Source organism: Calypte anna, chromosome 2, assembly GCF_003957555.1.
Source record: "Calypte anna isolate BGI_N300 chromosome 2, bCalAnn1_v1.p, whole genome shotgun sequence".
Taxonomy (NCBI): Eukaryota; Metazoa; Chordata; class Aves; order Apodiformes; family Trochilidae; genus Calypte; species Calypte anna.
In genome coordinates this window covers 2,620,217-2,644,523 of record NC_044245.1, presented here as the reverse complement: position 1 = coordinate 2,644,523, position 24,307 = coordinate 2,620,217, and the positions used below count along the sequence as shown (strand labels likewise).

General features: G+C 45.4%; 1 protein-coding gene across 1 annotated transcript in view; it reads left to right on the top strand.

Moving 5' to 3' along the window:
• WNT9A (Wnt family member 9A) overlaps nucleotides 1–23,389 on the top strand; it is a 58,452-nt gene extending 35,063 nt beyond the window's left edge. Inside the window, exons 2-4 of the mRNA XM_030445438.1 lie at nucleotides 4,621–4,880; nucleotides 8,976–9,238; nucleotides 22,137–23,389. Coding sequence (XP_030301298.1) covers nucleotides 4,621–4,880; nucleotides 8,976–9,238; nucleotides 22,137–22,610 — 997 coding nt within the window. The 3' untranslated portion in view covers nucleotides 22,611–23,389. The remainder of the gene's footprint in view (nucleotides 1–4,620; nucleotides 4,881–8,975; nucleotides 9,239–22,136) is intronic.
• The last annotated feature ends 918 nt before the right edge of the window (nucleotides 23,390–24,307 follow it).

Genomic DNA, 24,307 nt, shown 5'->3' with positions numbered 1-24,307 from the left:
GAAAGGAAAGAAGGTGGTGGGAAGAGAAGAAAAAGGGTTGGAAGAGTAACAATAGTTCAGGAAAAAACATGAATGCAGGACGTGCAAAGAGAGAATCAATCAGGTCTTTGTAGAGATGCACCAAAGAGAAATCTCCCAGCAGAGAAGGAAGTGCTGGGATAGGAAAGCAATTATTTCAGCAGGTGGGGCCAGTAGAGGTGTTTCCTTGTGTCTCTGGTGGCACTTGCTAAGGTAACTCTTGAGCATGTAAAAAATGAGAGTCCCTTCCCAGGTCTATGCAGGCACCTTACTTCTGTCTCACCCCCCTCAAATTTTCATCAGGAAAATCCCCATTTAAGCCAGGGAAAATACAAGGACACTGATGAAGGTGTGAGCTGACGAGGCAAGAGAAACTCTTGACTTCTGAGATGAGCTGAAAGCAGGACCCATCTTCAGCGGCCTCTCTGGAAGGGCAATAACTCCGTGGTGCTCCAGATAAAACTTGGCTGCACAGCTATCAGTGGGAGCTGTGCTGTGGCAGGGGCTTTTTTTGGGATCTCTCCCAAGCCTGGGTGATTTGAGGCAGGAGAGCAAAGCAATCAGCAATGTTTGACATGAAGTTCACAACCAAAGCAACCGAAGTGCTCCCTGTGCACTGGATGCAGACTGGATGGGTCTATTTGCAGATGGTGATAATAAACCTTCTGGTTTCTTGCCTTCCAACTAGTAATGGTTTGAAGTTTAAGAAAACCAGTGCAAATGATGTTGTAAAGGTTCCTCTTGGATAGGTGGCACTGAGCAACCCAGGTCTTTCCTGAGGTCTGAAGGTCACACAGGTCCTTTCTGAGATCATCCAATGCAAGTGTGCCACTCGGAGCAGAAGTCAGGCAAAGTCTGAAGCAGAAACAGTCTGTTGACTTTGTAGCTTCATATTGCACTTATTTTGGCCAGAGTTAATTTCAGGAGAGTTAAAGCTTTGTGGGTTGTGTGCAAGGAGCCATTTAGTCTCCCTCCAGGTTCCTAATGGACAAACACATCTTCATCTCACTCTCAGTCCCCTTGATCCAAAATAATACAATTGCACAGAGTGCTGTCTGGCAGTTCAGTTGTAACAGTTGTGGACTGGGTGCAGATAAAATAAAATAAAATAAAAAAACACTTTCTCTTCTCCCCCATCCCAAAAAATTTCCTTGGAAGGAACAGCTTGGTCTTTGTGAGGAGCTGAGAAAGCATCCGACTCTTGACACTGTTGCCTTACGGGACCTCACTCAGCCTAAGTTGCATAAAAGGGCTTTATAGGATTATAAAGGTTCCATGCAGTGGCAGCTCCAAGGCAGCATTTCAGGTGGGGGCACCAGCTCTCCCTGGCTCTGCCTGCACTTGTTTATTATTGATGCCACACTCTGAAAAATGCCACCTCACCCTTCTTCCCAGGGCTGCTGGAATGTGTGTGCAGGGCTGAGGCTGCTTCATCCCTTCCCCCTCCTGCTGAAACGGGCATGGATCCAGCACCTGGGAGGGAAAATGTGGATGTGTGTGTGTGTTTTGCTTTTGCTCATGGAGGTCTTCAACCTGGAGGAGCTTCATTGTTGGATGGCTAGGAAAAAGCCCTTTTCTCCTAAATTTACTTCTTGTCTGGTTCTGGAGATGCTTTCCTAATTCATTGGCTTTTATCTGATTCAGACTAACTTGAATGGCAGTAAAATTAATCCAAGAAATAATCCAGGCTGTGAGAGGCTGCCCTTGGCTCAGTGTGAGCATTTCATGACATGTTTTTCACCAGTTTGGATTTTCTTTAATGGGTGAGGACAGAACAGAGCTGAGTCAGGAAACAGGAGGTCGAGAAAGGTTTTCTTCTACTTTCCCCACAAGAACATCACGTTGGTGTCTTTGTCATCAGGTTCTTTTCCTGGGCAGGGTGAAGTGGGTGTCCACACATTGACCCAGCATTCTTATCTCACCTACGTGTCCCAGATGGACATTGCTGACAATTTTCTATTATTTCTCAGAACTTTCCATCCCTTGGTTCTGAATAGCTGCTGAAGGGCTGTCCTTGGCATTGTCCTCACCACAGATCCTGCTCTCTACCTTCTGTTTATCCCAGGCTCTTCGTTTTGTTTTTATTTGGGTGTATTGTAGGATTGACTTTGGAGATCCAAACAATTGGGCTGCCCATCAGCAGCTACACTTTGAAGTGTCTCAGAGTTAGGTAGCTAAGAGGGAGAGTGGGGAAAGGGTTCAAAACCACCGATTTCTCTGCAGAAATCTTGGCTGTAGGATCAATTCCTCTATCCCTCCTCACTGTGACAGCAATTTGCTACATAATACTCAGCATATCTTCTCCAGAACATTAAACTGCTCAGCTGGAAAGGTAAATTGGGAAGGGGGAGAAAATTGGGAAGGAGCTGTAGAAAATGCTTCCATGGCTCCAACTCCTTTCTTTGCCAGCTGAGGATATCACTTGTGCCAACTGTGAAAACTTACAGGAGTGAACTTTTACAGACTTGGGAGATTTAGATGTGACATTAGGAAGAAATTCTTTGCTGTGAGGGTGCTGAGACCCTGGCCCAGGTTGGGCTGGGTGATGTCTTCTCTTCTTGGAGAGCAGTCAAGCCCAAGTCCAGACACTAAAAGCATCAATACATTTGTCAGTACTTCAGATGGAGCTTGCTGTTTGGTCTTTTGGATGCATTTATCATTTTAGAGGAGCAGAATTTGAGGAAAGACCTTTTTTGGGGGGGAAAATTTACCCTGGTTACACTAGTTTTCCAAGTTGCCCACAAAACTCTCTGACTCTTCATTTTTACCATTGCAATTTTTATTTTTGTTTTCCTGGAAATCGTAATACTTTTGAAGGAGAACATTTCCCTACCCAATTCTTTATTCTCTTAAGAATCCAAACCCAACTTCTCTATGTTTTGGTTTTCTCCCTCCTTTAGACATCTGATATTAAACCTTTGCTAATGTTTGCATCTGTACGGGGTGTTGTTGGCTGTGGCTTAGGTCAGGATTTTGTCCCCGTTGTTCAAGAAAGTTTGAGACTTAAAATCATAGAATTTTTAGGGTTGGAAGGGACCTCTAAGATCATCCAGTACTAACACCCCCTGCCATGGGCAGGGACACCTCCCACCAGCTCAGGTTGCTCAGAGCCCTGTCCAGCCTTGCCTTAAAAACTTCCAGGGATGGATGGGGCTTCCACCACCTCTCTGGGCAACCTGTGCCAGGGTCTCACCACCTTCATGGTGAAGAACTTCTTCCTAACATCCAGTCTTAATTTCCCCTTCTCTACCATTCCCCCTACTTCAAGCATCCTAGCTTCTTGCCTTTGGGGACTGAACTCCTGGCAGGATGCATCCCATTGATTAGAGAGAACTCCTCATTAAAAAAACAACAAAACACAAACCACTGTCCTTCAGGCCAGAAGGTTAATCTTCAGGTTTAAAGTGTTTCTAGGATCTTTCTGCATTCAGCAGAATGGGTGACTCTGTTCTCCTCTCCCATGCCCACCACCCCATTTACCCCAGTGGTTCTGCAGCAGTGGAGATGTCTGCTCGCCTGTGCTCGCCTGAGTAGGATTGCAATGTTCCAGCATGTTTGCAGTCTTGGCTTTAAGCAATTCTTTCCTTTTTGGCTGGGGAAATGGATCTTCAGGTCCTTCAAAAACTTTACATAGTGATTCCCATTGACTGCGTGGACTGGCACCTGGCCGGAAAAGAGCAGAGCCAGGAGAGTGGGGTATGGACACCCTGGCCAACAAACCCTTCATGAGCCCAGCAGATGTTCCTACAGCCTCTCTGCTCCCCGGGGCCGATGCCAGCCTGGTCCTTTTCCAGCAGCTTGTCACTTGACACCGGGAACAGGACTCTGGCTTCTTTTGTTGCACATTGTATGAGTCAAGGACCTTGTGCTCGCAGGAGAAGGCAGGGGAGGGGAGAAGGCAGTGGGACACATATTTCTTCAGGTCATTTTTTTTAGCTTGTTCTCCCCTGGAAAGGCTTTTGGAAGCATCTAGAAGTGTATCCTGCTCTCAAGCTTCAGGCTGTAACTTGCTTGGTTTGATGGAAGGACCTTTTCTGCTCAGGGCAGTGTGTCTGGGCTTTCTCTCTGTGTGTCTCCTGGGGTCTGATGGGTTGAACCATCCTCTTCCCCTTCACAAGCCAGTTATGCTTGATATGCTCAAATGAGTGTGTCTGTAGTGCTATTTTTGCTGTTTCATAAGTTCATGCAGTTGGGTACCTTCAACTTTCTTCCTTATTTGTTTTCATCACAGTCCTGGGGTGGAGAATGCCAAAGTCTCGTGTCCAAACAAGCTCTGTGAGAGCTGGTAGAGGACATAAATCTTCTTACCCTTCTCCTTGCACTCAGTGCCATGGTCAGGGAACCATGGATCTGGTAGTGGATCAAGGGTTGGACTTGATCTCAGAGGTCCTTTCCAACCCGGCTGATTCCATGATTCCTTTTGCCCCTTCCTTTGTGCATACACTGCAGGGAGAACCTTGCTGTAAAATCAGTCTTTGCCCCAGGCATTAGCAAGTCCACATGGGTGCTGTGCTGAGGAGACCCCAACCCCACCACAACCCCCCATATCTCCCATGGGTTTTATTTCTCTGTCCTCACTGTGCCCTTTCTGTTCCTCCGCAGGCTGACGGGGAACGAACCTCTGACCATCCTCCCTCTGACCTCAGAAATGGAGGAAGCAGCTGTCAAAGCCCACTACAAGGTCTGTGACCGCCTGAAGCTGGAGAAGAAACAACGCAGGATGTGCCGGAGGGACCCCGGGGTGGCTGAGACCCTGATGGAAGCCATCAGCATGAGTGCCTTGGAGTGCCAGTACCAGTTTCGTTTTGAGCGCTGGAATTGCACCCTCGAAGGTCGCTACCGGGCCAGCTTGCTGAAGAGAGGTGAGAGGGATGGGGGTCTTGGTTTTGGGCCCCTCCTGCATCCCTCAGTTTCCCTGGTTTTTTGAAGGGTGGTCATCCTGGTGCATCCTTTGCCAGAGGTGGGGTCACCACCTCCCCAGAGCTCCTTAAGCCAACTGGTAGGAGGTAAAGAAAAAGCCAAGCTCAGCTCATCCATGAAAGTGCAGAGCCTGGAGAGGATGTGCTGGATGGCAGTAATTTATGGGCTTGTCCTAGTGAAGCAACCCCTGTCTGCTTCTCATTGCTGGCTGTGGCTCCTCTCCTTGGAGGCTGGAGATGTTTGTTCATGTGCCTGCAGCCAGTAGCTATGGTTACTCCTCATTCCTGTTGGAAATTGAGTTGTTTCTGATGAGGAAGGTGTTGAAGTTCCCAAAGCTGTCCCCTCTTATTTATGTATTTTTTATTTATTTATATATATTTTTTTCTATTTATGCTTGACAACCATTCAGGAAAGAAATTGAGAAAATGCCTCGTGAAGGGAAATAAGGTGAAACAGACTGTTCTGTGCTGTCCCCTTAGTAGGGGCAAGGGGAATCCCATCACTCTGCAGGGCAAAACCTCCAAATATCTGTGTCCTGCTCTACCCCGGGGGTAATATCCCTGGAAGTCAGTGGTGGGTAATTCCCACACCCCTACCCACCAGCTCAGGTGGAGATAACCAGAAGCTGAGAGAGACTATTGGAGGAGCAGGTAGTATTTTTATCTCTTTTTTTTCTTTGTGCTATCTCTTGAAGTCCACTTCCCTGCACCTTCCCAGTAAAGTCCAGTTCTTATTTCTGGACTGAAGCTGAGGACATAGCAGGACCATTTTACAGACAGCTTACATGGTCCTGAAGGCTTTAGTGACTTCCAGCAAGTCCCACACTGTGTGATGAAGCTGAATCCAGAAACCCAGGGGCTGACATGCTCAAAGATCAGAGCAGAGGCTTCCAAAACCTCTCTCCCTCCCTCCCTAATTAGCAAGGAGTAATTCAGAAGCACTGGGGCTTAACTAATGCACTGTCACTGAGTGCGATGGAAATAAGGAAAGTCCTTATGAAACCCAAGAGGTCCAGCCAGACCTCCAAGACATTTAAAAATATCCCCGCATGCCAAAGGAGTCCCTGGATTAGTGGCGCCTTGGGAAAGCCAAGCACTTTCTCATGCTGACACCTGGAGGCCACAGCTTGTCCCTTCAGATGTTCCTTTTTCCGTGGGCAACCTTTGGCGAGGGGTATTTCAAAGTTGAGTTGCATGAAAACACCACGGAGAGACCCCCCCACTGCCACCCCTTGTCAGGACCCTGTGTGATAAATAGGAGCTCTGAGAGCTGCAAGGCTCTGCCTGCTGTCTCATTCTTCCATGTTTTATGCCCTTGCATCATCTCTGCCCTCCACCGATGCTGTAAATCCTTCAGGTGCTTTTTCCTGCCACAAAACACACTGCCCTGTAAATCTTTCTCCTCCTCTCCGGGAGCTGCTGGTTCCTGGTTCAGCATTGCAGCAAGTGATACCCCGGGGGGCAAAGATGCACATGGATCACCCACAAAGACACAGCTATTCAAATACATCGGTGTGGGCTCGTTTCCTCTCCTCCTGAACTGCTGCAAGTTTAAAGAAGAGGAGAAAAATTTAAAAAAAATAATTAAAAAAAATTTTTAAAAAAGGGAAAAAAATAATGGAAAAAACCCCCCTGTTTCGCTCAATAAAAAAACCTCCTCCTTCCATTTTTACACCAGCCCAAGCCTGGCTGCTGGTTTGCAATTTGGGCTGATGCAGCCCGTTTCTTAAAATAACGGGGGGATTGTTTCAGGGGCTCGTTATCCTCTTTGGATACTTGCAAACAATTTTGGCAATGGCTGAAACTGGATAGCTGCGCCCGGCGGGCTGCTGATGGGCGGGGGTTTAGAATGCCTGCATTGATTTAAAGCTCATTATCTTGTTACAAAATATCTTGGTGCAATCAAATAGTGCCTGGTAGAGATGGCTTTCAATCTGACCAGAGCCAAATGTCACATGGACTTGCTTGGAAGCTGCCTGAGCTGCCTGTGGGCGAGATGATACCCGTGTTGATGGGCACCAGGAATTTGTGAGGCTTTCAGTTGATGGAGAATGGGAGGAGTAGAGCTGAAACGGATGGGGAGATTGATGAAGAGAGGGGGTAGGACCTGCCAAATGAACCGTTCCTTCTGGCTTGCTGTCAAACCTGGTATGCATTGTGGTTGCACGGCACTGAGTTTCTGCTGAGGTTTCACAACCGCGCTGAATTCAGAGCTTGGAACCGGGCAGCCTCCCATCAGGTTGTAGATCTGGTTTATCTACTTAAAGCTGACCACATCCAGGCTCCTTGTTGCTAATTGCAGTGTCTCCGAGGAGAGTTTACACACTTCATTCCATCAAGGACCTTCTGTTAGTACCTCTCCACTTCGTAGCACAAGTAGTAGTGGTGGCAAGAAGCCAAATCTACAGCCCAGGGGCATGGAGGCTTGGGAACATTTTTCTCTAGCAGTGGCATCCCTTTGGTAGGCATCTGGGCAGTCTGACCTAGGGTGTAGCCTAGGAAAAGCTTGAACTAGCCTACAAAAGATGGAAACATCTTAGAAGACATTTTCTACCCAGAGGAGTTTGGAGGTCTGCATACCCATGGGTTTTGTTGTGAGAATTAAGCAATCAAATCTCCCACCACTCCCAGTGAGAGAATTTGTGATTCTGAAGAGGTTTCTGAGATGCCAGAGGACGTGGCCTAACTTCAGGGAGAAAACAAAGAGGGAATAAGCCCCAAATTTGGTTTCTCAGTCCTGATGACTCTTTACAGTGTCCTTAGTGAATGTTGAGTTGGGCCTTTCTTATTTCAACTTCCCTTCCCATGAGGCAAAGGTTCCTGCTCTTCTTTTCCAGCTGAGCAGTAGAAGGGTTGGAGAATTCCTACCATGACCTGGTTTGAGTCAGTCCTCTTAGGAGGACCAAACCTCAGTCTTCTGGACTTGATTTCTGTCTGTCTGCCTGCTGCTGAAGTTCAGCATTGTGCACCTGGGAGTGTTTTGGGAAGGCAGGTTCTGGGGTTGAGCCAGGGTAGAACCCCAGGAGCTTGCTTAGACTACCATGAACCTCCCAAGGAACAGTTCCAAAAATGACCTGGCAGTGTCTCTGCATGTCCTTGGTTGACACACCAGTTTACAGATATATCCACTACTGTCACCATCCACTTGTGTTATTTTTGAGTGGGGGATTTCTTGATTTGGATCCAAAGCTGTTCTGGAATTGCATCCCAAATATGCAGTCGTTTACAGCTTCCATAGCTGGAGAATGAGGAGCTATAAATACCAACATGTTTGCTTTTTATTTCTGGCTTTTATCAATTGGGTGGAAGTCATGGGTCTCTCTGGGCCTCAGTTTACCTGGTGGAGGGAGCGGATGCTGTTGGCATCCCTGCAGGTGGGTGTGGGAGGTGTAAAAAAGGGTTGTGTGGAAGGTCTGAGGTGTAAACTTCTTTTTGAAGCACTTGAGTGAGGTGGTGTGACCACCATGTGCTTCTCTGCCCTCAGGTGCCTTTTTTTAACAACTTGTCAGACTGGAGTAGGACCCAGTGATTGTATTTTATTTTATTTTATTTTATTTTATTTTATTTTATTTTATTTTATTTTATTTTATTTTATTTTATTTTTTCAGTGGGTGAGGGAAGAACAGGGAGCCTTGGTGGTTTCTACACCAGCCATCAGATGGAAAGTCTGTGCTAGGTTCCTACTGTTTGGTGTCCCTTGACAGCAGCACTGCTGTACCATGGTGATGGTACCTTTGTGGCCTGTTTAACTCTTGCTCACCTCTTTCTGTCTTCAGGAAGAGACTGTCTGCAGAGTGACAGCCACAGGGCATGGCCAGATTTCATCTGCATTCTTGAATCCTGGCTCATGCCACCTCCACCCATCATTCCTTGCCCTCCACTTTGTCCTCTCCACCACCGGTGATGCGTGCAGAGCTCATCACGCTTGACTCTTCTCACAATGGGTTTTTGCCTCAATTTCCTCATTATTTTCATTTTTTCTTTTTTGAACCCTTGCTCCAGCTGCAAATGAAAGCCACCTTCTCCTCTTTCCTGCAGGTTTTAAGGAGACAGCCTTCTTGTATGCCATCTCCTCTGCTGGGCTGACCCACGCCATGGCCAAGGCGTGCAGTGCGGGGCGGATGGAGCGTTGCACCTGTGATGAGGCCCCAGACCTGGAGAACCGTGAGGCTTGGCAGTGGGGTGGTTGTGGTGACAACCTGAAATACAGCAACAAGTTCGTCAAGGAATTCCTGGGGAGGAAGCCCAACAAGGACCTGCGAGCCAGGGTGGACTTCCACAATAACCTTGTGGGCATGAAGGTACGTTGCAGGGTGCTCAGGGTGCTGGGGGGGTTGATGTCAGTTTGAGAGAGGCAAGAAGGTGCTGAATTTGGGTGTGAAAAGAGGAGTGTTGGATGGAAAATGGCATGGAGTGATCCTTCTGCTGGAGGGGTGATGTCTCAGTTATGGTACTGTGGTCTGGTTTTGTCACTACTCTTTGAAAGTTTGCAGAATCCCAGAATGTTTTAGGTTGGAAGAGACCTCCAAGCTCATCTAGTCCAACCTTTGACCAACACCATAAGCTAACTACTAAACCACGTCCTAAAGGACCAGGTCCAAACACCTTTTAAATACCTCCACGGATGGGGATGCCACCACTACCCCGAGCAAAGTGTGCAGAAATGTTGGAGATCAGAAGGAAGAAACCCAACACACCTGTCCAGGTCTAGAAAACATGAAGTGAGAGGAAAGATTTCTGGCTTGCCACAGGGAGGAGAGGGTCTTACATCTCAAAAGCAAATTCTTCAGGCTTACATGAGGTAGGACAAGGAGGAAGGGATTTATGCTGCCACAACCCAGGCTGAAGGATGCTTTTCTTGCTGTAGTTCAGTAGAGCATGGATAGTGTAGCATCTCCCTGGCCAGGCTGGGCAAACACCTGGCGAGGAACCAGGGTGGAAATATCCTCTGACTCACCTCAGTCCTAAAAGTCCTTTCAGCCTTATTTTATGGCAGCCTTCCACCCCGCCTAGAACTGCTGGGTTTGCAGTGCTTGGGTGTGTAGTACCCCCTTTGCTTTTTATCTTTTCTTTTTTTTTTCTTCTTTTTTTTTTTTTTTTTTTTTCTTCATTTTTCTTCTTTTTTCTTCTTTTTTCTTCATTTCTCTTTACCTTTTGATGTTTGTTTGTGGATTTTTTTCCCTTTCCCTTTTTTTCACCACCTTTTCTTTTTCCATCTTTGTCCTCTCAGCTGGAAGACTTTCTGCTCCTTACCCCATGTTCCTCCCATGAGGCTTTACCCTCTTGCCTGGACACCTCCCCATAGGACTGATGGAAAGGCCAAAGTGTCTGGAATTGCTGGGTCATCCCAGCAAGAAAGGGGAAAGGAAGGGCCTCTCCACCTTCCCCTGGAACCTGCTTGCCTGTACCTAGCCCAGAGCTGCTCCAACATGAAAATCCCTCAGATTGGCCAGCACAGGTGCTTAGGATCAGTGTTTCATTGCACCAACCTCCAAGGGGGACATACTGTAAGGCTATAAATAGCCTTTGAGCCTTGTTATTGTCCGTGTGATTGGATGGAGGGTTGGGGCTGGGATGGGGGGACCTGAGTCTCCAGTTTCCCAGGCAAATGCAGCCCAGCCAGTTGTGCATTCTAGGAATCGCCATCCCAGCTCAGTTGTTCCCATGTGTATGCATAAAATGTCATTCCTCAGGACAGAGCTGGGGCATCAGAAAATGCCACCAGCGAGTGCTAGCCAGCCAACTTCTCCCCCTCTCCCTGCTACCAGATGCTCCTAGACAGCACTGAGATCAGGATTAGAAATATCCTGGATTTAGCCGGTGTCTGGCTTTGGCTGACAGCTTTTCTGCCTCTGGATTAAAAGGCTCAATGCCTCTGAACTCCTGTTGCAGCTCTTTTGGTGTGTGAAACAGGCTTTGCAGGGTGATGAAATTTGTTTTAATCCTTGTGATCTGTTGTTCCCTGGAGTCTGTTGAAATTCCATGGAGTTGGCTATGTAGCAGATGGGACTGAAAATGGAGAAGGTGGTCCATAGAGGTTGTGATTTCATGCTGGAGATTGCTGTGAGATATGTCCCTTCTTGCCTTCTTTTATAGGGTCATATAATACCATCTCATCAAAAGAGTATTATTGAATACCATCTCATCATTGAAATGTTCTTATTTCAATTGTGTCATTGAAATGTTCTCATAACTCCATTAACATCTCCCATCCAACAGTGGTGGGGCTAAAAAACTTCCTTGAGGGACTTGACCTAATTCCCATTGCTCTCCATCCCAGTAGCTCCAGTCAGGCTGCCCTTATGGCTGAGAATTCTTCTTGGATTTAGGTTAGATGTCCTTCTTTGTCATCTTTCCCCTACGTTGCCTATGTGACTTTGAGCAAAATAAATACCACAGATGAGCTGGAGGGAGAAATTTTCCCTTTCTTCCCATCCTTCTCTTGTCCTGATCCCATTATGAGCTGGTTCCCAGCGGAGGGGGTGATGTCAGTGACTCTCTTGCATCCTCTGCCTCCACTTGGCACAGTCAGACCCTGGCCATTGGCAGTGGTTTCTAAACACTGGTGTAATATCTGCAGCTAAACAGCTGAGTAACAGTTGTGACGGTTGTCCAGACACTGAGAGCCCTCATGGCAATCCAAGTCAAAGACCTTTGCTGCAGTGTTCCTATTTTTGGCCACCCACGCCGTGTCTGTTGAGTTGGTATTGCTGCCTGACAGCTTTCCTTGCCCATCGGCAGCAGTGGTTGAAATGATTGCTCTGTGTGTGCCTGTAGAGTGATTGTACCTTAGTCTGGTTGAAAGGCAAGCCAAGAAGCCCAAGAGATTCACAACAGCACCCTGAAGCCAGGCAGAGAGCAAACAAGCTGCATGTTGAGAGGGAAACTTCTGAGAGGATGGGGGTTCAAGATGAGGAGAACATCCAGCTATGTAGGCAGGATGTGTGGACCTAAATCATTGGCATCATATGATGTCATTAAGATGATCAGAGACCTTTAAGTCTGAGCTGAGAACCACTGCTGGCTTTGTAATTGTGAGGTCAGAATCTGCAATGCTTGCTAACAATATCAAAAGTGATCTGAAGCCTGACATTGACCTCCTTGATGTGGTTGACTGGTTGTCTCTGACATTATTTACCCTCTTGTGTCGATGAATGGCAGGTTCAATCTGCTGCTTTCCTCCTGGCCCCACTGCCAGTGCAGAGATAGGGGGGGATGAGAGCTTCTCTGCAGGCACTGAGGTTCCCTTGATGAATTTAATGGTATTTTCTTTGATGAAGGCAATGGGTTAAAGATGAAACTCCTGATGTTTTATCTTCTTGCCTTTCTCCATGGAAGCTGCCCCTCAGCTAAGCAGTGCCTTGTAGATTTCCCAACCATTGGATAGCAAGAGATGCCAACCTACTGGCTCTGAAAGTCTGCAACCACTTTGAACTAACCTAGGTTGGTTATTTGGGCAATAATTCCTATGTATTTGTTGTGAATCAAAGGACTGAACCACTCATAAGATGCTCTTATGGCCTCCAGTGTGTTAAATGTCCCTGGCAGTTCCAAAAAGACATTTGCAGCTATTTCAAGAGGGAATTGAGGTGCAAACTTAGTGCCTTTTCCCAGGTTATCCAGCAAGCTGGTGATGGAGCAGGAGACTGAAGCCAGCTCTCCTGAACTCCTGCTCAGCACCTGCTGTTTTTTTCTTCAAATCAAACTGATTTTATGTGATTTTATTTATTGAAGCCACACGTGCACAGACCAAAACCTTTGCTGCATTACAGAATCTTTCAGACTGGGCTGAGAATGGACAAGGGGACTTTTTTTTTTTTTGAGGACTTAGCAGTTTCTGCAGTGCCAGCCTGTGCTGGTGTCCTTAATCTGTGTAAGGATGTCCACGCGTGCCTTCATCAAGAAGGTCGAGATATATCACAGATATAGTACAAGCTTGGTGGTCTCTCACTGATTCTCAACAACACGTAACCCTTCCCATCTTATTACTCCCAACCAGGGCAAAATGTATAAATAGTCCCTTGAGACACAGGAAAAAAACAAAAAAAGACCTGTTCTTAACTGACTGATTTGGCAACCAGCACTATACCAGCACGACAGTTTCTCCATGGTGTCACACTAGGAAACAATCAGTGCATTTCTGAGAGGGTGACATTATCCTATCCCACCTCATTTTCGTGTCTTCTGGTAGAAGTTCTCAATTATTACTTTACTTCTGTGTTTTTTTCTGGTTTTTTTCTTCACAACCTTGATGGGCTGACTGTAATTTTGCCGCCAACAGTGAAATAATCACTGAACATGTTGTGCCCAGGATGGCTCACAAAGTTATATGATATGACCTCAGTCGTTAATGAAAGGGCAAGCTTGTCTAGCTTGAAGATGAGGTAATTAGACCAGGACTTCCCCAGCCTTCTCTTTTATTGAAAAGTAGGAGCTCTGAATAGACCACTTATTAAAAAAGCAATTTCCCTTCCTTTGCCAAATCTACTCCTGCTCATTCAGCTATTCTTTCAGAGGGGTCTTGGGTGGAGAAGGGTGTATGATGGGGAGGGAGATGTGTGTCAAGGGGATGGGGGGGCAGTGATGGGGAGAGAAGTCAACTGTATTAAAGCTCTGTTGCCAGCAATGAAGTTTCTTGGTTATATTAAATGAAGCAGAGGCAGCCTTGCTAAAGCTCTCTTCTTCACTAAATCCTCCCCCCCCCCCCTTTCTAACCACCTTGTACACACAAGTGCAGCCCCCTTTTGTAACCCATTAATGAAAAGCTGGAATATTAGAGCAGTCAATTAGTTCCACTGGGCTTGAGTAAGTGATGTTTTAATTAAATTTGCCCAGTTTCTCAGCAAAGTATCATTAAACATGACTTTCCAACTCCCTCTCTGGAGCGTTGCTAAGTTTCTTAATCCCAGGAGTGCTGACCTCTTCCAGAGGTATGTCTGGTCAAGCATGTCTTACAGATCCAAGGGGCACTATTAAAGGGGGCTGCTGTTACCCACAGAAAAAAAAAAAATAAAAAAAATTGTCATGTTGTCATTCCCTTTACCCTTTATCCTTCCAGAAGGAGGGATACAAGCGAGTCTTTGCCTCCTGGATCCAAAAGTCAGGGGTAAAACCAGAGTCTCCTTGAGAGCCAAGAGTGTTTAGTCCAAAACTATTGGAGAACAGAAATGGAGAATAAGAAAATTCTTATTTCTAGAACAGTCTCTTTTCAGGCAGGTTGGAAGCTGTTTCCCTTCATGAAGCTTCCTTAAGTGTTTTTACATTCTATCAACACATATTTTGGTCTACTCAGACTATATACACATTCCTGAAGGATCCTTATTGTAGAATCACAGTTTGAGTTGGAAGGGACCTTTAAATGTCACCTAGTCCAAACCCTCTGCCATAAGCAGGGACATCTCCTACTAGATCAGGTTGCTCGGAACCTCATCCAACCTGACAACGAGTCTTTCCAGGGATGGGGCTTCTACCACCTCTCTGGGCAACCTGGGCCAGTGTTTCACCACCCTCATTGTCAAAGGTTTTATATTTAGTCTGAATCTCCCTTCTTTTAGTTTAAGACCATCACCCCTTGTCCCACCACAACTGGCTCTGCTAAAAAAAATAACCCCATCTTTCTGATAATATTGAAAGGCCACAATAAGCCCTCCCCTGAACCTTCTCTCCAAACTGAACAACCCCAGCTCTCTCAGGATGTCTTTATAGGAGTGATGTTTCATCCTTCTGATAATTTTTCTGGCCACTTCTGGACTTGCTCCAACAGGTCCATGCTTTGTTGTTCTGTGACCTCCAGAGCTGGACACAGGACTTCATCTACTTTGCATCCTTGTTGCTGTAACTTTCAACCCAGCCCCATCCTGAAACCTGTTATGCCTGCATTTCCTAATCAATAGGGGATGCTCCAGAGAGGAAAGTGGGAGGTGGACAAACTCTTCCTTCTTGTTGACTTGTTTGGTTTGGAAGTCCATGTGAAGCTTTTTCCCTTAGGTGGTGCTGGCAGGGATCTATCTCAAGGGCTGAACATGCCTCCTGGGCTGGAGACAGACTCTCCATATCAGGTAGATGTTTTCCCAGCTATCATCTGTCTGAGGAACTTCACGAGCTATCACGTAACACGTTACCAGAGCATACCACCCTCTTCATTTCTGTATCTCCATTTTACAGAGGGAAAATTGAGACCCAGAAAGATTAAGTGACTTACTAAAGGTCACACACGGGTGTAGAGAAGCAGAGACTTGCCCCCTGGTCTCCTGTTGCAGAGACAGTGTTTACAAGCACTGCCCATCCCATCTCATACTGTTCCTACTAATAAACATGATTCCAGTCAAACTCCAGAGTTTGTCAAGCTGACAAGGTTAAATGCTAATCCTTCTGTTCTCCTGGAGCCTGAAAAAGTGTCACAATTGCTCTGTTTTGATGAGACATGTCCAAATGAGCTTACTAAAACAGTTGGTGCATGGGAAAAAATGAATAAAGGAGACAGATTACATCCTTTTGGTAGTTTCTTTAGGGGTGTGTTTGCAGAAGGAAATCTAAGCATAGAACCTAGCAAATAGCCACCTCCCTGAGACTCTGCCTTGATGATTTTGTATGTAGATGAGTTTGCAGGGCCACCACTAGTATTAGTTGCTACAGGTCATGACAGGTAGGAATCCATAATCCCCTTTTTCTTCTTTTTTTCAGACTGAGATTAACCTTAGTCTTTCTAGGGTCTGGAAATCAACACTGGAAAGTGCTGAAGGGGGAAAGTACTTTTCAAGTGCACAGTTTAAAGTAGGGTTATGTTATTTTATGTTTAAGTGTTAGTATTTTAATGCATAGTCCTCTAAAGTATGAACAGTCATATTTTTAAAGAAGGAAGGGTAGTAGAAAGGGAAAATGTGAAAAAAAAAGTTTGAGAACGGGTTTAGAAGAAGAAGGGGTTTTTTAATAAGACAGAAGAAGGAAAAAGAAAACTCCTACCAATCTGTGAATTTTTATATAATTCAGCCAAGGCTGGGGAAATGTTAAGGGACAAGTCTAGTCATTTGGGCACTGTGAAGAAATGGGGAAACCATTTTTGGTGTCCAAACAAACTTTAAAACTTGAGCTGAGAGATTTAGATAGAGGGAGGATGTTCATATAGAAGACGGAAGAGATTTGATTTGTGAAGAAGCATCCCCAAGCCCTTACTTGAAGTCAGCCTAGATGAGGGCAGGCTTTTTCCTGGATGAGCTTAGCTCTAAGGAGGGTTCATCTGCTCCCTCCTCTCCTTCAAACCATAACTAATGATTTGAAGCCTTGGAGCTGCAGACCAGCCATGACGACAGCAGAGCTATAACCGAGGAATTCCCACGGCTGCGCGTCCGCTCCGGACTGCTGCTGCCCAGACAAGAGTTGTCTGAAAAACCACAGCCAAAGCCCCGTGACCCAGCTGGGAATGAATGGGAATCTGTCCTCAGCGTTTCAGCTAAAACACTGAGAAATTGTGTGTTGCAGCATGTCTGAGACTGATCATTATGGGGGCACTTCGTCTGAGCTTCGTAGCGAACCATTGTTGGGAGGGAGGATTACATGTTGCATAGCAATGCTCTGCTGTGATCCCTGTTCCCTGTGGCTCTCCTAAAGCCATCCTGTCCTGCAGTGCTATCTAATTTCCTTTTAGCAGCAATGAAGACAGTTTGGTTTTGCTCTATCGGGATTGTTTTCCTTGTTCTGCCTGTGTCAGTATTTGTTATTCTCACGACAAGATCAATGGGAGTCAGTGGTCCTAAGCCAAACAGATTAATTTACTCCAAGAGCTTAATTTCCCTCCCTAACTTCTATTTGTGAGACCACCAGGCCAGGTGGCTGTTCAGAGGAGGGTGAAAGGACATAATTTCGATGCTATCCCTGACCCACTATTGTCAATGTTCAACTCTGCTTTCCTGCTAGAAGCTCTTTACAACACAATGAGGATTCAAATGCACATTTGTGTTGCTACTCCTGAGTTATCACAACTCTGCCAATGTGTGGTAGCTCCAGTGTTTAGGCCATGGGGAGCAGGAAATGTTCTGTGCTTTGGATTTAAGCAAATCCATTTTGCTTCAAGATTGTGACAAAAAGGAAACCTGTGTGTGGCAACTTACCTTCCATGTAGGTGAAATACAATCATTCCACCTGTGTTCAAGAGAGGTTCAAGTCTATGTAGGGTGGAGGCAGGTCAGGGTCTGGAGTATGATGTCCTTTGAAAAGAAACCAGGAGCTATCTATGGCTCTTCAAATGACAAGTTTCTGCTAAAATCTTTCATCTGCCTCATGTGCCCTCGAGTTTTTAGGTAATAAAAGCTAAGTCATTCTATCTTGGAAGCCACTCCAGGTTTGAAAACATGATCTACATATTTACCCATTTGTCCCAGGAGCTAGCCAGGAGAAGTTTCTCCAGTACTATTCCAAGGAACCTGCTGACCTGGATAAGTTTTGTTTTGCTTCCTGAAGGACTCGGGTGGGTTTGAGCACCTCTAACAGGAGCCTGCACGAAGAGGAAGGTCCTGAGGAATGAGTTGAGAAACAGCAGGGCTTTGACAAGATTCATTTTGGCTCGTGGGTGTTTAGGAGCCTGTAGGCAGAAGTTCTCCATCACACATTGCCTTGAGTGGCTGCATCATGTCTGACAGCAGCAGGAGAGGCAGAGAGGAAGGAATTATTCTAAGATTTCCACTATAGCTGCCTCGTAACATCCTTGAACCCTTCCCAGTCCTTCAAGGAAAAGGTTTATAGGCTGGTTGGGATGCACCACACTTGCATCCCATATGAATGCACATGCTGAGTTTAAAGAACTCTTGCATTCATAAGAATGAGGACAATGGACACCTTTTAAGCTTTGGTCCACTGGTGCATGACATCTAAACTGTCCTAGCCACTGCTAGAAGCAGGTAAAAAAAAAAAAAAAAAAAAGACAGTCTGTGATGCATGATGGGCTTTGTTCATCACTGTTTAAACTCAGGCAAAGAGGGTAGGATTCTCCTACATCAGTGTCCTCTGAGACACTTTTATGGTGCTTGTGGAGCAGCTGGTGATGAAGTGTAGTGCTTTACAGTACCTCAGACAATGCTGGGTGCTGATATTTAGACATCTGAATTCAGCCCAGAGGGTGGGATTCTGCTGGCAGCTTTAAGATGTGTAAACTGAGGTGTTTCCATGTGAGCAGGGTCCCCAGGCTTCTGTTAGGAGGTGGAGATGTAGTCAGCACAGTTGATGGAGCCTGGAGAGCTGTTGGGTTGAGCATGTTCAAGTGTCATCTTCCCTGCAGGATCCTCTAACTGCTTTGGCCCCACTGAATCAGGCAGGGATTTAAAGGTTCTGCTCAAATGTAGGCATTTGAACTCAAATGTCTTGTCTCAGTGAGGTCAGCTCTGGCTGGTTGGTGTGACCCAGCTGCCTAAACCTGCGTGTCTATTCCTGACTGAAGTTCTGCTGCCATCTGCTTGCTGCCAATCCATCCAGAACTGCAATTTCCACACATGTTGTGCCACATCTACCAAGCCCATGTGGCTGATGCCTTGCAATGTCAGCTGTCCCACTGCACTCTGGAGATGTGGCCTCTGATGAGAACAGTCCCATCTCCAGATTTCCTTCCTCTGTTTCCTGACCATGCTCTAAACCATCTCTAAATCCAACCAAGCCTATTCACAGGAGTGTGTCTACTAGCTGAGACAATTCCAGTTCCTTACTTTCCCATCTCCTGTACAATGGTGGTTGTCTCCTTTTCCAGGTGGAGCAGATGCAAATGGGCTGGGGGGAGGTGAAAGGGTTGAGAAAAGCCTGAACTGATGAATGACCTTAGTGTGCAGCCCTTTTACAAGTATCTCAACAATTTTGCCCAGTTTGCTGATGGTCTGGGCGTGAAATCAGGTAGAGGAGCTTTGTTTCTCATGAGCTCAGTTCTCACTTCTGGCCGACCATGATTTTACAGGAAGGACAGCGCGGGTGAGGGTTGTTTTGGGTTGGACTTTTTTTTTTTTTTAATTTTTTTTATCCCCTCCGTGTTGAAATGTGTTCTGTACGCTCTTGTCTAACACTGTGGGATTTCTTGCAGAGTTGGCTAGACACTTTGGCACACAAAGCGTGACAGCCCCTAACCAGGCTGGCCCAGCTGAGTCCTATAAGCAGTAACACATCTCCCCCTGTAACCCGTCACTCATTTGAGTGCTACTGTGTATTATTGGATTGCATTTGAAAAGGTCTTGGCTGTCACAGGAATGAAGTGTGACCATTGGCCAGGCTTTGCTGAAGGCCGTATTATGCATCATGTCTTTCTAAAAATGTCTCTGTAATATCAGGATTAGGCCAGACCCCCAGTTCTCAGCCCATGACCTATTGCACATTTGCCCATGGTGCTCAGCAGGACTCACGCCGCCAAATAATTAAGAACCGGATGGTCAGGAAGTGGACTGGAGCCAGTTCTCTGCTGTTGGGAGGCCACAACGTTGGCAGATGCCATAACAGACAGAGGTGGGAGGGGAGGGGGGGATTTATTTTACTTGCTTTTTCAGATGCCCAAAAGAAGGGCATTTTCACTGGTACTTTGTCAGGAGGCGGCGCTACAAAACAAACTGTTCTTGCTTGCTGCTCTAGGGGGTGGTGGTACCCATTTTACATCAAAGCATAGACTGTTTTTGTTAAAGAACAGGGAGGTAGAATTATAGAAGTTTGGTTTTAACCTGTGGACAAAACTCAGGTTCAGATCCTGTAGATGCCCCAAAAAAGGACACTTTCACTGGTACTTTGTCAGGAGGCAGCACTGCAAACCAAACTCTGTTCTTGCTTGGTGCTCTAAGGGGTGGTGGTACCTCAACCCATTTAACATCAAAGCATGGATTATTTTTGTTGAAGAACAGGGATGTAGAATTATAAAAGTTTGGTTTTAACCTGTGGACAAAACTCAGGTTCAGATCCTGTAGATGCCCCAAAAAAGAAAGGACATTTTCACTGGTACTTTGTCAGGAGGCAGCGCTACAAACCAAACTCTGTTCTTGCTTGCTGCTCTAAGGGGTGATGGTACCTCAAGCCATTTAAAATCAAAGCATGGATTATTTTTGTTGAAGAACAGGGATGTAGAATTATAAAAGTTTGGGTTTAACCTGTGGACAAAACTCAGGTTCAGATCCTGTAGATGCCCAAAAGAAGGACACTTTCACTGGTACTTTGTCAGGAGGCAGCGCTACAAACCAAACTCTGTTCTTGCTTGCTGCTCTAAGGGGTGATGGTACCTCAAGCCATTTAAAATCAAAGCATGGATTATTTTTGTTGAAGAACAGGGATGTAGAATTATAAAAGTTTGGGTTTAACCTGTGGACAAAACTCAGGTTCAGATCCTGTAGATGCCCAAAAAAAGGACATTTTCACTGGTACTTTGTCAGGAGGCAGCGCTACAAACCAAACTCTGTTCTTGCTTGCTGCTCTAAGGGATGGTGGTACCTCAACCCATTTAACATCAAAGCATGGATTATTTTTGTTGAAGAACAGGGAGGTAGAATTATAAATGTTTGGTTTTAACCTGTGGACAAAACTCAGGTTCAGATCCTGTAGATGCCCCAAAAAAGAAAGGACATTTTCACTGGTACTTTGTCAGGAGGCAGCGCTACAAACCAAACTCTGTTCTTGCTTGCTGCTCTAAGGGGTGATGGTACCTCAAGCCATTTAAAATCAAAGCATGGATTATTTTTGTTGAAGAACAGGGATGTAGAATTATAAAAGTTTGGGTTTAACCTGTGGACAAAACTCAGGTTCAGATCCTGTAGATGCCCAAAAGAAGGACACTTTCACTGGTACTTTGTCAGGAGGCAGCGCTACAAACCAAACTCTGTTCTTGCTTGCTGCTCTAAGGGATGGTGGTACCTCAACCCATTTAACATCAAAGCATGGATTATTTTTGTTGAAGAACAGGGAGGTAGAATTATAAATGTTTGGTTTTAACCTGTGGACAAAACTCAGGTTCAGATCCTGTAGATGCCCCAAAAGAAGGACACTTTCACTGGTACTTTGTCAGGAGGCAGCGCTACAAACCAAACTCTGTTCTTGCTTGCTGCTCTAAGGGATGGTGGTACCCATTTTACCTCAAATCATAGACTATTTTTGTTGAAGATCAGGGAGGTAGAATTACAAATGTTTGGTTATAACCTGTGGACAAAACTCAAGTTATCTGTGATTACCCAAATAGTGTGTCTGCTCCCATGCTTCCCATGGAGGAGTCCAAAATGTAGACCTACCACAGAGAAGGTGGAGAACATTCAGGTGGGACTTTTAGGGATATGCTGTTGGATCTTTATGGCAGCCTGAGTCAAAAAGGATGAGATCTTTTGGTTAGCATCAGTCAGTTTATGGTCCTGGGTTCCTTTTCAGCACCTGGGGGCTGTCACCATCTTTTGTCTCACTCCAAGATGAAAAACCATTGACTCTTTGCTTTCTTCTCTTGCCAACCTAATATTGCTTCTCCTTCCCATGCTGCTTTTTCTGTTAAAAATAACCTTTTTCCATTCTCTCCATCTCTTATGTAAGCATGGGGTTCTACCAGCTCTGCCCTATGTGATTTTTTTTAATTTTTTTTTTTTTCTCAAACACAAAGTAAACTTGTTGGATGCTGTGGCTAGTCACTACTGGTGGAAACAACCCAACTTAACCATGTTTCCACTGCTACTAACTGGGAAGTGGATGAGTTTAAAGTGGAATCCTGCCTGTTGTGGTATGGAGAAGGTTTCTCTATGTCCAGAATCATGTTCTGGAGCATGTGCTATCCCGCTGATGTCATTTGTGTGTGTTAAAGCAATGCTCTCCCTCTTCACTAAACCACCTCCTTCCGCTTTTGTTACATCTGATATCTTCGTGCTTACTAAAATATATAAATAGGTGTTAAAATATACATTAAACTCTTAGGTGTACCACAGCTTCAGATCTTTGCCTAAGTAGATGAGTGCTTTTGTGTGGTTTACTAGTAGCATTAACTACCCACTAAAGCAATATTCTGGTAGGTAGATGTCACATTTCTAGAAACTGGGATCCTTCCAAAACAAGTATTTTCTGCAGGGTGTGTTTTCTGCCCTCTTCCAATGGACAGTTTTGTGTTGTTGCCAACTTTGTGCCTCCAGAGTGTCTCCTAACAAACCTTTGGATATTTTTTGCTCTGTGCCTTGATTTCTTCCCCCGTAACGGATTTTCTTTTGGGGCTGTGTGTGTCTGCAGGTCATCAAAGCTGGAGTGGAGACAACCTGCAAGTGCCACGGTGTATCTGGGTCCTGTACTGTCCGAACGTGCTGGAGGCAGCTCTCTCCATTCCATGAAATAGGGAAGCAGCTGAAGCAAAAGTACGAGACATCCCTCAAAGTGGGCAGCACCACCAACGAGGCCACCGGGGAAGGGGACATCTCCCCACCTAAGAAATCCATCCCTGGTCACAGTGATCAGATCCCAAGGACTACAGATCTTGTCTACATTGACGATTCCCCGAGCTTCTGTATGATGAGCAGATACTCTCCTGGGACTTCGGGAAGGAAATGTTACAAAGACAAGAACTGTGACAGCATCTGCTGCGGGCGAGGGCACAACACGCAGAGCCGGGTGGTCACCCGCCCCTGCCAGTGCCAGGTCCGGTGGTGCTGCTATGTGGAATGCAAGCAATGCACCCAGAGAGAGGAGGTTTACACCTGCAAAGACTGACTGACATGTCTTCTGCTTGATGGCAACCCTCGGTGATGGGAGATCTATGAGAACTACATATGGAGACAAACAGGGTTTGATTGACCTTCTGGGATCTGAAAGCTATGTTGAGACATAAGCACTTTGTAGGGTACAGGTGACCCAGCTGTGTTGCTGTTTTGTTTTTGTTTTGTTTTCCTGTAGACTGAGTTTTAATGAGGTCCAACCATGTGGAAATAAGTGCCTGTCACACTGGGGTTAGACACCAGTTGACCTTCACCTTGGTCATCCACGCAGTTTGACGAATCATTCATCCTTGGAACATCTTGATGGTTTCACCGACCCTCCATGAACTTCTGGGCTAAGATATTCTCTTTGACATAAATAACATTTACCATTTTATTCCTGAAGCTTACCCAACTGCTTGAAGAGCTAAGCAGATACGAAAGAAAAATCTTTCTGCTCAGAATGTGATGGTACGGGTAGTGGTCAATAATTTTTTCCCCCCTCCTTCTAAAACTGGAGAGAAATGGGTAGGGAAAGCAGGAACAGCCCTGGTGCAAAGAAGGCTCTGACCAAAAGAGCCTTTGGGGGGGTAAGCTCTTTAGTGACAGCTCTGTATCTGTGTTCTTTGATCACCAAATCCAGCTCAAAACATGTTGGGTCCACCACGTTGCAGACAGAAACACATCCAAGAAAGAGGTTGGGAAGGCATTAGAAAGCCAGATGTGCCTGTCCCCTTCAGTCCAATCATGTGTTCTTCTTCAAAACCAGTTCCTTCAAACATCCTTTCTTTAGCACTGCCGCTGTCTTAATTTTTATTTTTCTTTTCTTTTTTTTTTTTCTTTTTTTTAAACCACTAAATCTTTTTGTTTGATTTTCACTTTCTGCATGATTTATTTTTCTCTCTCTTCCCACCTCTTGTTGATCTAATTCACCCTGTGGTAACTGCTTCAGAAATCTGAACTGGAACACTTTAGGCTTATGCCAGCTGAACATGGAACATGTCTTTCTGAGTAGAACAAGAGAAATTTGAGTGTATCTCAGAAGGCATTGCTGTCTTGTGTGGTACAGCAGCTATTTTGGACTGGATCAGACCTCTGGAGGAGCTGACTTTTCTTTTACCCGGTCATCATTCCATTTACTCTAAACCATGGCAGTGGTACATGACACAAGCTGTATGTAAACCCTATGACCTTAAGTTTTTTTTTTTTAATTATTATTATTATTATTAATAATAATTATTTTTAACCACTAGATCAAGAACTGTATTTTAAAAATACAACTGCTAAATGGTAACCAGCTATTAGATTTGGAATAAGTAATCAGTGAAGAGACAAACTATCAAGTGGCCAGAGAAGCCAGAAAGTGACTGCAGTGGTAGATCTGTGAAATACATGACAACCTTCAGCATTTCTTTTTTTCCTTTCAAAAGGATACTTATAATTCAGGATGTGATGTGGCCTTATCCGTCAGTCATCTAAAAGGGGATTAGAAGCAGCCAGTGAATGCCTCAACAAAGCTTTCTGAGGAAACACTGGAGAGCAAAAGGCATCTTGTTTTGGGTTTGGTAGCAATTTTTTATTGTCCAGTAGTAGCAATTTCCACCAGTTTTATAAAAGCCATTGATCTGGTTTCCAAAAGAGGAAAGCTGGTTGGAGGTTTTCAAGCAGTAGTAGATTTCAGCCAAGTAAAAAGAAAGGAATTTTCCAAGATGG